At 45.9% G+C, this 14,933-nt stretch overlaps 1 protein-coding gene across 3 annotated transcripts; it reads right to left on the bottom strand.

Moving 5' to 3' along the window:
• Nucleotides 1–282: 282 nt before the first annotated feature.
• Nucleotides 283–11,986, bottom strand: syde1 (synapse defective Rho GTPase homolog 1). Of its 3 annotated transcripts, none has more exons than XM_023409261.2 (11): nt 11,747–11,986; nt 8,586–8,845; nt 7,958–8,426; nt 7,546–7,881; nt 7,242–7,437; nt 6,912–7,075; nt 6,565–6,684; nt 6,398–6,486; nt 5,679–5,816; nt 4,397–4,523; nt 283–518 (listed from the first exon to the last, which is right to left on the bottom strand). In XM_023409261.2, exons 1-11 carry the CDS (start codon nt 11,829–11,831, stop codon nt 298–300), a joined length of 2,205 nt encoding a protein of 734 aa, XP_023265029.2. In that variant the 5' UTR covers nt 11,832–11,986; the 3' UTR covers nt 283–297. The 3 variants fall into 3 exon arrangements, with proteins under 3 accessions (XP_023265029.2, XP_087030948.1, XP_087030949.1); XM_087174822.1 differs by having other exon boundaries at nt 7,203–7,437; XM_087174823.1 differs by lacking the exon at nt 11,747–11,986 and having other exon boundaries at nt 7,203–7,437; nt 8,514–8,654.
• Between the last annotated feature and the right edge of the window lie 2,947 nt (nt 11,987–14,933).

Consider the following 14,933-nt stretch of genomic DNA (forward strand, 5'->3'; position numbering starts at 1 on the left):
AGGTGTTTTCTGTTGGCCCCGCCCACAGCAGCTCATCACTCTGCTAGTGTACCGGTCCTCCTGCTGCTCTACTGCAGGTAACACAGTGACTGTACATGACTATTTCACACAACCCCACATCAGATAACCACAACTATCACTTTAGAGTCACGATTGGCTGATGAGTCTGGCCTCATGTTCACTCACTACCATAAAATGATCCCAGCTGAGGCTTCCTGATGTCTGATGGGTAATGTAACCATGGTTTCCCTGCTTGTCCTTCCCATGGTCTCAACATATTTTTATTACAGTTTACATTCAGCCTACATGAAAACCAGGATCAGATGCTGGACTGTGTCTTACCCTCTCTGGAGGCGGGAGACAGGACAACAGCTCCACAGTGCATTGGGCCAGCTGAGGGTCAGGGGTTGCAGGTGGGCCAGATGGGGGTCGTAGGGTCATAGCCTCCCTGACCACCTGGTACAGAGTCCTGGTGATAAGCGGAGATGGCAGCTCTCGCAGGTAGTCCTTCAGTATACCTGAGAAAAAGTGATACTGAGTACAGCCAGTCATCAAGGTGAAGTCTAAGTTGTGGCGTCACCACGTCTTTAATGAAACCTTGTGTAGCTGCACGGTGTTCACATGGGACACACCCACCTCGGCCTGGTGCTGAATTGCTGAGGTCCACAACTCTGAGTCATCAAGGTCCTGTTCAAGTCATGAAACTCAAATCTAAAGTTGTGTCTAGGTTGTTGAAGTCAGGTATTCAGATCCACACCACCATGGTAATGTCTCAACATCAAGACCATGTCTAAGCCATTAAAGTTAAACTCATCACGGTCAAGTCCAAGTCCTTAGAGGGACCCTGAGGAGTTTTTGACCTCAAGTAGCACTGACATGATTCACTCTACTCCACTGATCTATAGGTGGAGGTGACGTCCACTGAATACAGCGTCCAGCAAAGGCAGTAAAGAATAAGAAAAAGAAGAAGAAACAGAAGAAGAAGACTTTGACTTTCACACAACTTTATTTAGGACACATTATGCCAAAAATCTTAAACGATCCACTTCAAAGCTTCTAATAAATTACCAGTCAACAATAAAAACCCCCACAATCCAAAAAAGAGCAAAAAACAACAACAACAACAACAACAACACACTCCTACCTACAAGTGAAAAAACTCAAAGCTGAGCTGCAGTGATCCATCTTCCCCAGTTGAACACAGGACCATCCTGATCCCCCACACATCCCTGAAAACATCCAGGTCATTCTATAAAAGGAGTGCTCTATTCTGAGCCGAGCTGAGACCAGAACTTTCAGACACAGCACCGGCTCCGTCCAGCCCACACCTGACAACTGGTTCTTTCGACTTTTCCAGATTGCTAGCTTAGCAGTTGCTAACAAAAAATTGATAAGAACCAGTGCCTGTCTTTTTTTAACGGTGTACTTTGGGCCAAAAACAAAGAGTGAAAATGAAAAAACCTTTCCTAAAGCCTCCACCCACCCGTGCAGCAGCCTAAATAAATCAGACAAACGAGGACAGGAAATCACCAAGTTTTCCACAGTTTCTATCTGACTACAAAAAGGACAGCCCTCCCCAGTGCTGGGGTCCAGGTGAGCTCTGTATCTGTTTGTAGCTATAGCTCCGTGTAGGATCTGATGTCTATAAAACCCAGGAGGTCATTTTGAACTCCACTGTCGTGCCAGACAATCTCCACTCTTCCCCCAGTTTATCCTTGCTGAGGATACCCTCTCATACAGAGCCAGGCCGGCCTCTAAATCCATGATGTCCCTCCGGTCCCGGACGAAAACACTGACATCATCAGCGTAGGACCATATCGACACCCTCTTAAAATAATGGCCTAAGTCATTTTTTCAGGTTTTTCAGGAAACACAAAAAACTCAACAAAAGAGTCACACTTTTGACATAGGCCATTATACAACCGGGGGTAGAATTGCATGTTCCCCTCAACTGAGGATTCAGGCGATTTTACCAGAGGTGGCCAGCATCATGAGGGGGTGATTTAGGAAAAAAAAACATTTTTGTCAAAACATGACTTAGGCCATTATTTTAGGAAGGTGACGATATGACCACAGGGGGCAGTCAGCCAGCTCTGGCAGAGAGAGACGCCTCAGCTTGGACCTCAGTCTGTGGAGGAGAGGCTCAATGGCCATGCTGTAGAGCTGGCCTGAGATGGGTCAGCCCTGCCTGATCCCCCTCCTGACTGGTACAGGACAACTAAGTTATATATAAAAACCTTCAGTCTGTTAGATAAAAAGGATTCATATACAGAAGATCAACCAGTCTCCAGTTCTTTGGATGCGTTCTTAGGCAGTAAGGAGATCACTGCATGCCTGCAGGAAGCTGGAAGGGTCCCTTTAGTAAAAGACTCCTTAAAAACATGCAGCATGTCAGGCCCCAGCTCACTCCAGAAGTGTTTTAAAAAATCTGCAGGTAAACCATCCATGCCTGGAGCCTTTCCTGAGGCCATTTGGGACACGGCAGTGGTCAGTTCATGTAGGGAGATGTCTGAGCTCAGGGTGACACGCTCCTCCGGACTCAGCTGTGGAAGATCCTGCAACAGCTCAGCAGCAGCATCCGCATCACAACCCTCAGCTCCGAACAGGTCAGTGTAGAAGGCCACTGCATGCCTCCTAATCTCAGCCCCGTCAGAAGTCAGCCTCCCATCAGGCAGGCGGAGACACACCATCTGCTTCTTCCGGGCCTACGACCTATCCAGGCTAAAGATGAACTTAGTCAGAAAATCCATGTTGCTGAGCTGAGAGAAACGAGCCCGGACCAGCACTCCTTTAGCTTTCTCCTGGAGGAAGGCGCTTAACTGCTGTTTTTTAGAGAGCAACAGGGTGCTCTGCTCACCAGACCCTCTCTCCAGCTCTGTGATCTCTTCCTCCAAACGCTCTACAGATCTCCTGATCCAAGCAGTGGAGTATGATGTGTACTGCTGGCAGAAAACCCTGGTTTGGCCCTTTTCTACCTCCCACCACTGACTCAGAGAAGGAAAGGACTCTTTCCTAGTCCTCCAATGAGCCCAAAATGTTTAAAATTTTCACAAAATTTTTCATCAAGTAATAACTTGACATTAAAATGCCAAAAAGATTTAAAACTTCCAGCGGAAGATAAAACAAGCTCCACAGGGAGGATGTGACAGTCAGCAGCCCGAGCAGTGAAAGCAGCTGATAAAACCTGTCTAACCTGGCTGCACTGACCCTGCCACCTGCCACCTTCACCCAGGTGTACTGCCTGACTGAAGGCTGCTTCATCCTCCACACATCCATTAAATCGGCCTCTGCTACCAGCTGAGACAGATGTGCAGCTGACTGAGGATGCAGCTCCTGACCTGTCCTATCTAGAGAGTCTGTGCAGCAGTTCCAGTCCCCCCCCAGAACAACACACTCTCCCTGACCACACAGCCTTAACTGACCTTTTAAGGGCCGTGGTTTGGAGCGTTAATGAAAGTAAGAATAAAACCGTGTATTCCTGCTCTCACTGTGAGGACTCTGTCCTTCACAACTTCTGTACTACTTAATATCTTGACATTGGCAGTGGGAGAGAATAACACAGTGACTCCTGCACTGAGATTGGAGCCATGGCTGAGCACATGCTGCCCCCCCCCCCAACACCAAAAGCCCCAGTCTGCCTCATTCACTCTATCACTGTGTGTTTCCTGCAAAAAAAACTACATCCAGTCTTTTTTGACTGACCACCTCTGACACTAATGCTCTCTTCTGTGCACTTCTACCCCCAGTAATGTTTAAAGAGGCAACCCTCAAGACCTGCATAGGAGGAGGAGAGAGACAGGACAGTACACAGCAGAGAGGAAACACCCGGTGTTGCCTGATCATGTCTCTGTCACTTGGAGACTTTAATTTTCTTCACTCTTTTGCCTTTAGACATCGTTAAGTCTACAGGCAAAAGAGTGAAGCGTTAGCGTTCCTTCTCATCCAGTAGGCCCACCTGCTCTCCCACCGCCAACAGCACCTGCTCCACCGAGTAGCTGGGCTGAGCAACAATACACACTCCATGCCTCAGAGACAGGGACGGCGTCCTCTGTCTCTGAGGCATGAGAAAACACGGAAAACACACCAAACAAACTACACTAACGGTTCACAAACACTCCACAAATATCACACAATAATCACAATGATCATACAATAAACACACAGTTGGAAAAAATATATAGAAAACCTCTTCATTTCTCACCACCAAACACCCGAGACAGTGTTGAAGAAGAAGAAGAAGGAAGAGGACAAGAAGAAGAAGCCTGGTGAGCATGAGTCAGTCAACAATTAATCCTATCTCGGTCTCTGAGGTCATGTCAGACTGTGCTGACCCTTGATCTTGATGACTGTGATGTGACCTAAAGGCCGCAGACATACTGACCTCCCAGTTACTGACCTGTAATGACATTAATGTCGGGGTAGAGGTCCTCGCTGAGACACACAGCTGAACTGTTCCTCTCAAACCAGTCCCTGAGCTCCTTCTTCACTGCTGCAGAACCACACAGTCTGTACAGACCCACCACCTGACAGACAGACGGACAGATCAGGTCACCACTTTAAATCAACATTAACAACAGTTTCCCAACCCTGTTTGTTTTACTTCTCTGGGATGAAGTCCAACCTAGAACCACTGTATAGAACCTCTATCTAGAACCTCTGTATGATGTTTAGTAGTAGTATGTTTTGAACCAGGGGTCAAATGAACCAATCAGCTTGCTTCATGAGCAGGTAGACACAGGGCTTAAAGCAAGGAAAATGTCTGTGCCTGAAATGTGTTTTGGGTTAGCTATAGATGAATTAGGGCTGTGGCTCATATCTCAACCCGTTTCAGAAAGACAAGAACACCAAATCTAATGACTTCTAAATGTGAATCCTCACGTTAACCTGAAAGGTCCAAATGGAAGAAAAACGTATCATCTACTCCCCCACTCCTCAGAGGGAAACCAGAGTCTGGTAACTGTATCCAAGTCCAAGCACAACTTTCAAAGCCACAAAGAACAGCCTGGTTTAATACGCCAATCTTTAAACTGTTCAACACTCGTTCCTCCGTTGCTCTCTAAGCAGCATATGTGGCATAATAGACCTACTGTTTTTCAAACGATTGATAAATTAGTCCAAAATATTGATGACAATATGAAAACAAAACCAACAGCCTGTTCATTGCAGTGCTTTTTCAAAGTAGTGCAGCCATGTGCATTAGTGATCTGACACTTCACTGAGCTAAATTGTCAAGAAAGGTTTTTATTAATAAAGTAGTACCACTGGATTCATACAAAATATAGGGTTCCTGATGGCTGTACATATATACATATATATATATATATATATATATATATATATATATATAGCTATATTCTTGCTACTGAAAAAAATACGCAAGAATATTTTCCATACACATATAATTATATTTTTCCATCTAAAACGGCCGCACACCAGAACTTTAAGCCATGTAGACATCACGTTGTTGAAGTTTGGGAGGTGTGAGCATCAGCCACTGAGAGCGTCTGTGACCTACAGTTACCCCAGATGTTCAGTTACATCTTCACAGAAGCTTGTTTCCAGAATTAGATGATCGTAGCATATCAACAGGTCTGGGTTCTGTTCTGTTCTGTGGGTCAGAGCTGATGTGGGTCTGTCACAACATCCTGGTGATTTACTACATATATTACATATTATACCTTTAGTCCTCGTCGCTCTATCTCTGCCACGGTCTTCTGGATCAGCAGAGGGACTGGAGCTGCAGAACCTTCTTTCTCCACCAGGTTGTGCAGTTCCACCCCAAACACATTAGCAGGTGCTGAGCTGTCAGTGCTGGGCTGTGGAGAGTTACAGTCACTTTAACCCTTTGACATTGATGGATGTTTCTATTAATATCTTTGCAATAATACAGGATAGAAATATGTTTTGAATGTTGCTAATATCTGTAGACTCTCCACTTTCTGTTTCATATTCCTTCGATGGTACATGACTCATAGCCGGAGCTAAAAGGCCTCAAAGCAGGCCTCTAAAATTTAAAACACTTTTATCTTCACATTTATCTCTTATTTTACTTACATTTTGGTCTATTTTTATGAACCTAAGACTTTGGTAAACCAATTTCAAGAACCAAAACAATTCATCCACATCTGCAAAGGTATGTTTTCACAACAGATTTGGAAAATTTCAAAAAAACGGGCTCCCAGGGCATCATTATAAACACTTTGGTATTATCTTATATGTAAGTTGTTAAGAAGTAATGCAGAAGGACACTGAGAGGAGATGAAGGTCAGTGTAAATGGGAATGGTCTGATCTGGTTCTGGTTTTAGACCGTATCAGGGTCCTAATTACCTCATGTTTGGTGGATCTGGAGTTTCTATCAGTTTCATTCATAGTAATCACAGTGTTCATGACTGATACCTGTGTGTCCCACTTTTCTTGTAGAGACAGTTTGACATAAAGAAGTCCTCTGGGCTCCAGCTTCACACAGAGCTGCTGACTGCGACTCCCTGACACACACATGACAACAGATCAACACCATCACTCACAGGTGGAGCAGTGACATCACAGTGTTCAGTGTACTGTACCTTTAAAGAGTGGAGGGATGGAGACTCCACCCAGACAGCACACTCTGTTCCTGGTTGGAGCTCCTGAAGTCTGACTCTGATCCGTCCCTGGTTTAGTCCCACCCACTGCCTGTGGATTGGCTGCAGAGACAGAAACACATGAAATACAAACATACACAGGAAGTGTGACCTGAAGCTAAATCTACTCAGGTCCAGAGGTCGAGTATCTAGAGTAGCTAGAGGAAAGATCATCAATGTAAAGGGTTCGTCCTCTGGAGATCAGGAACTATTGGTAGTAGCAGTAACATTAGTAGTATTAGTATTAGTATGTAGTAGTTATGACTGCATTCTATAGAAACTAGCAGGACCTGGTGTGAGCACCACCATGCGGAGCTGCCGGGCTCTCTCCAGCTCCAGGTGGAAGGTGTGGTTTAATGAGAGGGCAGAACCTCGCAGGTTAAGAAGGGCGGTCCTTGCTCTTGTCACCCCGTCAATCTGGATGGCCAGGAAGATTTCCTTACTGCCCTCGGACCTGAGAGGACACACACACACAGACAGGAACAGAGAATGTGCAGAGGTGTTGAGCTGCAGTTCCTCTAACGTCCACTAGATTCTGCTGTGGTCAAACTCACAGCTTCACCTCTCAGCTGCCAGTCTACCTGTAATTTCCACTAGCTCCAGGTATTCGTGGACTGTACCTGCTGGTCTTCATCTCCTCGAGGCCCAGCAGGTGGATGGTCAGTAACCCCGTCACCCGCTGGCTGCACCGAGGTGGATCAGAGCCTACATACAACCGGAACGAACTGACGTCGCATGCCATTTCCTGGGAAACCATAGGTTGAGGGCCTTGTTGCCGTGGCAGCAGCTCGGGGGAGTCCCCATCACTAAGGTAACCTGAAATGAAAACAGACCTGTTACATCCTGGTACAGGACAGAACGGTTTACACCGGTGGATAACACTGCTTGTGTCTGAACACATGTGGACAGATGTGAACTGTTTACCCCCTTTACTGGCAGAGCGTCCTCTGGATGATCGCCGCAGAGGTCGTGCAGGAGGGGCGGAGCTATCCAGGTGATACCTGCTGATCACATTCTGGTTGGACACCGATGAGGATGTTACATTCTTATTGGTCAACTCATCCCCGCCCCTGCTGTCATTTCCCTGCCGATGAACGCGGGAGGATGAGCGAAGGCTGAGTTTACGTCGCAGCTCAGGAAGTTTCTTCATCTTTAGGGAGAGTTTCCTCACTGTACCAGGAGACCTCAGCCTGTCAATCACACTGCCAGACACGCCCCCTTTCTTTTGGGAGGGGGGGCTACAATCTAAGAGAGGGGGGTCTGAAGGGGAAGAGATGAGAATTAGATAAACACACTTACGGATGTGTAGAAAGAGGCAGGTGGACTCAGGACTAACCTGTCTTTTCTGTAGTGATGTCATCAATATAGTGGCTGACACTTGGATTGGCACCCTCCAGTTGACAGTCACTGCTATGAACCTCTGCTGACCCAACCCACACCCCTCCGAGCTCTCCTGGCCCCACCCTCTTTGTTGCTCCTACCTCCTCCCTCTCGTCCCTCCTCCTCCAGACCTCCTCCTCCCTGCATGGACCTCCTGCGTCCTCCTCCTCAGGGATTGGGTTGTACCAGATGTTGCTGCCACTGTCCTCCTGTGGACCGCAGACCTCCTCTGAGGCCTGGGACTTTCCTGAAGACAGCACCCAGGCTCGGCTGCTGCGATCCAGGCTCTGCAGGTAGGTGCGCTGGCCGGACAGTTTAGCAGGGAGGTCAGTGGAGCCCCCTGCTGGCTGGGAGGCTTCCTGCATTACTGACGTAGAACTGACAGGACCACAGGGGGTTCTGGTCCTGTCACTGCTCTGCTCGGTCTGAAACAGAAGAAGGAGGGGTAACATTTCTAAAAGGAGGGGTCAATCTGCCCAGAGCAGAAGAAGAAGAAGACAAGGTCAACCAACCAGAGGAGGGACAGAACATGAGGGTCAAACTACGAAACCGTGTCCAGGAGCATGAGGTCTGACAACCTGTACCTTGTCCTGAGCTAGCCTCTGGCTCCAGGCCTGCCCAGGTGCATCTTGGGATATCCCTGATGGGCAGTCCTGGCTCAAGGACAGGGATGTGGGCAGAGCTGCAGAGCCCTGTCTCGCCCACTGCTGTTTCTTAGCAACAGTGATGTGGTTACGTGGGGGTGTGGGGGGATCAGGGTCGGCGGGAGTTCTCAATGTTGTCATTGAGAGTGATGATGGTGATGAAGAAGTCTGGAGAACAGAGTCGGACTTGACTGGAACATCTGCAGGAAACACACGCACACACACACACACACACACACACACACACATACACACACACACACACACACACACACACACAGCTGTTATTAACATTCTCAAGGTTGAGTGTGTTTTAGTTCTGTTGGGTCTTTCTAAGTCTCAGCTCCAAGACGAGCGGTTCCTCCTGAGAACATCTCAAATATCAACAGGTTCTGACAACAGCTGTTCAAAGGAGGAGGAGACAGAGCAGTTGTTGGGTACTACTTTCGGTGGAGGATGAACAACGCCTCCTGGTGATGGTGATGGTGATGATGATGATGATGATGATGGGGTCTGAACTGTTGTGTGTTACTCTTCATCTTTGATCAACATGACCAACGTTGAGTTATATGATCAGTATTTATCCTCTATAATCGATCAGCTGTTTCACTGGCAAGAACAGTGGAACATTTAAAGCTCCAGTTAGAACCACAGACATCACATGACCAACATCTGGATTCCTCCTCCAGTTCTGTGTGTGTGTGTGTGTGTGTGTGTGTGTGTGTGTGTGTATGTGTGAGAGAGAGAGAGAGAGATCCTCGTGACAGACAGTACGCAGAGTATCTGACTGAGTTGCATGAATAAACCTTCTGTGTGTGTGAATGACTTTCTACATGAAACCTGATAGTGTAGAATCCTGCTCTCTGATTGGCTGTTAAAATCAATCAACGTTCAGGTCCACAGTATTTCACTGACTCTGACATCCCCAGGGACCTAGAACAGAACTAGTTCTTCGAGGGTCAGGACTCTGGGACCCTCTCCATCCATCAGTCACATGACCAACATGATGATCCACTGTGGTGTCTGTGTCACATGAACAGTCTCATCTGACCCTCTGAACTAAAACAGAACCAGACAGGAAGTGATACGCTCCAGATGTCGGCCTCCACTTCCTGTCATCTGGGCGGAGCCAAAGAGAACCTTATAGAGGACTGTGTGTGTATGTGTGTGTGTGTGTGTGTGTGTGTGTGTATGTGTGTGTGTCTGTGTGTGTGTGTGTGTGTGTGTGTGCTAATAATAGTCCATCTGTTCTTAATTTGAAGCTGCCTGAGAAATGCTGATCAGTGAGAAAAGAGGAGGAGTGGGAGAGCGTGGTGAGTGGAGGGGGGTGATGGGGGGGTGAATAAACAGCTATGTGCAGATGTCAATGAAGTCTCTGTATGTGAGACTAAACACACTGCTGTCTATTCACTATTCATTAGAGTCTTAAAAATACACAGACACACAAAGACTGCAGTCAGCACCACACACACACACACACACACACACACACACACACACACACACACACTATGAGCTACAGACAAGGCTCTGTGTGTTTCTGTTAAACTGTGGACTCACTGACGACCTGGAGTCTGATTAACAATGATAGATAATATAATATACAGTATATATACTTTATTTTTATATATAATATATATATTATATGTAATATATAATGAATGATTTTAAGGAAACATCAGTGAATATAAATTGACTCTTCTTCTGTCACAAACAGACAACAGTCAACAACTGTGACAAACAGAAGGTTTTTACCAAGTCAACACAACAACCACAACAACAAAAGGACAGACACACACCTTCCTTTCTGGGGCAAAAAGCAGGCCTCCATAAATCAATACATTTTCTGGTTCAAAGTTAGTTAGTTAGCTAGTTAGTTAGGTACGGTTACGTCCTCTACTGTGAGCAGTAACGTTTTATATCTAAAATCTGACTGTAAGATCACAGAAGAGATAAACAGGAAATGACCACACACACACACACACATACACACACACACATATACACAGTCTAATGACAGGAAGTGGTCAGATGACCCAGTTTGTCTGCAGGAAGCTGAACATTAATCCACATGTGTAGATGAGTAGAATCCGTTTCAGTGAGAAAAGAGGAGGAAAGAGGACGATTGAGTCCAGTTCACATCACAGACGGCGTGTCTCAAACAGTTCAGGTTTTATGACAGAACCTCAACCAACAGAAGTCTGACGCCTGTGAACCTGGCCTCAGATCTTCAGGGATTTGATCTCACACATATGCTGACCCACATTATGGTGTAGTTGTAGCTCGGTCCTTCACAGGTGAGCACACACCTGAGCTGTGGAAGCTGCTGCCTGTGATCCAGCACAACCCAAACTAACTGGTTCTCACCCAGACCAAGTCCCAGACCACGTCCCAGATAGAGCACTCCTCTCAGAGAAAACAGACAGAGTGAGACCTCCTGTCTGATGTGGACTCACAAGGACAGACAATTACATCGACCAAGAAAGACCTGATGATGTCAGAACAGACTTAGCCCAGCTTAGCACAAAAACTGGGAGCAGAGGGAAACTGTTAGCCTCGCTCCGTGACATCCCAGTGACATCACAGTGACATTATGACTCGTGTTTCTGCTCTTTACTTCTTAGTCTCTGTTTCATCAACAACACTGCAGCTTCATGTGGCTATGACCCTGAGTCCTGATCCAGAACAGATCCAGGTCTAAAAATAAACAGACTGATGGAAAATGCACCAGTCCTCAGGTCAGAGAGAAGGTTTCTGCTGTCCAGAACACCGAGACCTGAACTAGTCCCAGTCTGGGTCCAGATGAAATGTGGTTCAGATTGTCAATATTTGCCAACCAGTGGACATGTGACCAGGACTGAGGTCAGGTCCGAGTTCAGGTCTGAGATCAGGTCTGAAGTCACGTCCTGAACTCAGACCTGTTGTGGGTTTACACACTAAAGGTTCTGGTTCAGTATTAATGAAGTCAACATGTCCGGTCCAGGAGACCAGAGTTCAGACCAGGTAACAGACCTGCAGACCTCCCTGATCCTGGTCCAGATTTCAGACTGAACATCATCACATATCTACAGCTGCGTTCACTAACACAAAAGTTTCCTCACCACTCAGTTTTGGGTCAGTCTTCCTGCGGGATCTGTCTTTGCCTCTCAGCCTAGAGAAGGTCCTCTTCAGCAGGGGCTCAGCCATGGTGAACCCCCGGCCCTCTTCCTGCTCCCCCTGCTCAGACAGTAATCCAGCAGGAGAAGAGAGGAGTCAGCGCTCCCTCTCCTTCATGTCAGATCAGACTGTGGTGAGACTCGGCCATGCCTCGTCGTCTCCTCCTTCACTCTGACTCTGAGCTGCTGAACAGGAAATGAATTCCACACATTCTTTCCCAAACTCCCCCCTCTCCTCCCCCTCCTCCTCCTCTTTCCCTCCTCCCACTCTCCTCCCTCCACAGGGAAAGAGGTAGAGAAGGAGACTGAGGACTCATGGGAAATGTAGTTTGTTCTTCAGGTTCCAGAAACAAAATGTTCTAAGAACAGAACCATGGTCATGTTGTTTTCTGATGTTCTGTCACGTCACATGTTCTCGCCTTCTCTGTGTTACTGTCTCAATCATGTCAACTGGACTGGACTGGACTGAACTGAACTGGACAAGACTGGACTGAACCGGACAGAACTGAACTGAACTGAAATGAACTGAACTGAACTGAACTGAACTGAACTGAACTGGACTGAACTGAACTGAACTGAACTAGACTGAACTGAACTGAACTAAACTGGACTGGATTGGACTGGACTGGACTGGACTGAACTGGACTGGACTGAACTGAACTGGACTGGACTGGACTGGACTGAACTGAACTGAACTGAAATATACTGGACTGGACTGGACTGGACTGGACTGAACGGGACTGGACTGAACTTGTTACCCCTGTGCCTTTGCTGCTGCAACACCTGATTGAATACCAGGATCAGAATCAGGATTATTTTGTCTGACAAGTCTGAGTTTGACCCCATGTCTCTGTGTCTCCCCTTCTGGACCTTTAAGACTGATCAAGACACACACAGTCAACAGACTGAGAAGGTCTAAGAGTAGCTCCTGGTTCTTCATCAGGTTTGAGTCACAGAGGTTGTCGGTTCAGATCCTGTTTTTCTTTTATCAGACTGGGATCCGGTCCTGGTTTCTTTGTCCTGATGTGGCTCTGAGGTTCAGACTGTTGTGGTTCAGGGTCTGGGACCAGCTGAGGAACTGAGACAGTCTGCAGTTTGTCCACCAGATGGAGCCAGAGTCCAGGAAACGGTGTGATCCAGTCCAATCCAGTTCCCATGTTTTCACCGTGGTTCCTGCAGGTTTAGATTTTTGGATACCTCACTGACCCCAGACTGGATAAGTTCATCAAAGACTCTGATCATTAAATCTTTGAACTGTACAAGGTTGTAACTTTCATTCATTCATTCATTCATTCATTCATTCATTCATCAGTAGCATCTCTCCATGTCTGATTTATTTTCTTCTTACTATGAATATTTTTATTATCACATATAAACATGTGGGATGATTTGTATAAAGATAAACCATAATAATAATAATAATAATAATAATTCTAAATCAGGCAACAAAATAAGAAAAGATACATCAGTTTTTCTCTTGTTGTCAGTTAATAAAATTAAAGGTTTAGTAACATTTTGTTCATGTCACGTTTGTACTTTGTTGCCTTGACATCGTCTCAGTGTATCCACACAGTAACTTCCTGGTCCAGCTGTTTCCTGTCTGTCCTGAGCCATCATTCAGTTTTCAGCTTCAGTTTATTCGTTTTTCTTCTCATCCCTCTCTCGTTCTTCTCCAGCTCTGGTTCCAGAGTCTGTTTCACATTCACTTTGTTCTGTCCTGATGAAGAGGACGGAGGAGACGTTCCGGATGACTGGAGGACAAGTCAGCAGATTAAAAACAGAGGACACACCAGGTTTGGACATCTGGAGCCGCCAGTCAAACCTGAATTCATTAACCTCCTCTGTTAATTAATTAAAGACACGTCAGGTTCAATTAGGAGCAAGTAAAGAGCCGGAATCATTTTAATCGACCCTGATCAGCCGCTCTGCTGGCGTCTGAAACATCACAGAGAACAAACAGAGGAGGATGAACTTTATATCTTAATGTTAAGATAATGTTAGTGTCATGGTTTGCCATGGCAGACACTTTTTGTTAGTTTTATTTTGGACTTTGTCACTTCCTGTTTTATTTTGTAACAAGGTTTCCTTGTGTGTCTCAGAGTTTCGCTTCCTGTCTTGTTTCTGTGTAGTGATAGTCTGCCCCGCCCTAATGTGTTTCACCTGTGTGCAATCACCTTGCCTCCTGTGTCTATATAGTCTTCGTGCTCCCCTTTGTCTGTGTCAGTTCGTCTGTTGATTTCTGGGTTTGTCTTCATTGGTTCATGTCTCCTGTTCATCTCTGGGTTTGTCCTTGTTTTGTTCTGGTTGCCTATTGTCATCCCCTGTGGTTCCCTGTGCCTGTTTTTTGAAGTTCTTTTTGTTAATTAAACATTCTGCACCCCATCCCCCTGTGTTGGCTGCATTTGGGTCCTACTTACCACTAAACCCGTGAGTTAGTAGCTAATTGCAAACATGTCCACGTTTAATAAATATCACGTATATGAGGAGAAAGCTTGTAACATTAGCTGAAGTTCCTGTGTGTAAGCTAACTGTGAGGTGGAACCGCTTGTATTAAAACCATAGACCAAGAGAAAACATGTTATAACGTGTTTTAAAATGAGTTCTGCAAAGCGAAGGTGACGTCACCGACCTTAGTGTTAACAGAGACAGCGGGTTAATGTCGGTAAGTCACGGTCACTAAACGATCCCGTTATTACAGTGAACTGTCGTGTCTGGACGAGCTGGTAAAGAGCAGAGCAGCGGACGTGTGTGTCGTGTTTGTTCATATTAAGTTTGGTTCAGTGTTAGTCGGATAGTTTTCAGCTCTAGTTCATTTCATTATTGATGACTGAGCTAAAACATCTGCTGGAATGATTCTGTCTCTGTCAGAATAAAGAACATGACTGAGAGCTGAGAAGCATCATGACATGTGCACCTGCACAATGACTCCAAACTGAGTATTAGTTTCTATTCTATTGTTATTTCATGTAAAACGGTTCAGCAGACTGTTTATTACAACTAAGCTGAGGGAATAATGTATTTTAGATATCTGTGATCATCTAATCAGAGTGCTGTTTCTTTTGTCTTTTTCTCTAAACTCTACAATATGATATTGATCTGATTTCTCTCTATTATAATGTTTTTTCCATCCAGC

Source organism: Seriola lalandi, unplaced genomic scaffold (assembly GCF_002814215.2).
Source record: "Seriola lalandi dorsalis isolate HSWRI2012SDOR001 ecotype SW California unplaced genomic scaffold, Sedor1 jcf7180002054386, whole genome shotgun sequence".
Lineage (NCBI taxonomy): Eukaryota > Metazoa > Chordata > Actinopteri > Carangiformes > Carangidae > Seriola > Seriola lalandi.

Excerpts from the sequence above, each read along its gene's own strand:
- syde1 (XM_087174822.1), bottom strand. The coding sequence starts at position 11,831 with ATGGCTGAGCCCCTGCTGAAGAGGACCTTCTCTAGGCTGAGAGGCAAA. Across the intron at positions 8,846-11,746 it reads GACTGACCCAAAACTGAGTG|ATGTTCCAGTCAAGTCCGAC; the intron begins GTGAGGAAACTT and ends TGTTTCCTGCAG. Across the intron at positions 7,882-7,957 it reads CATCACTACAGAAAAGACAG|ACCCCCCTCTCTTAGATTGT; the intron begins GTTAGTCCTGAG and ends CTTCCCCTTCAG.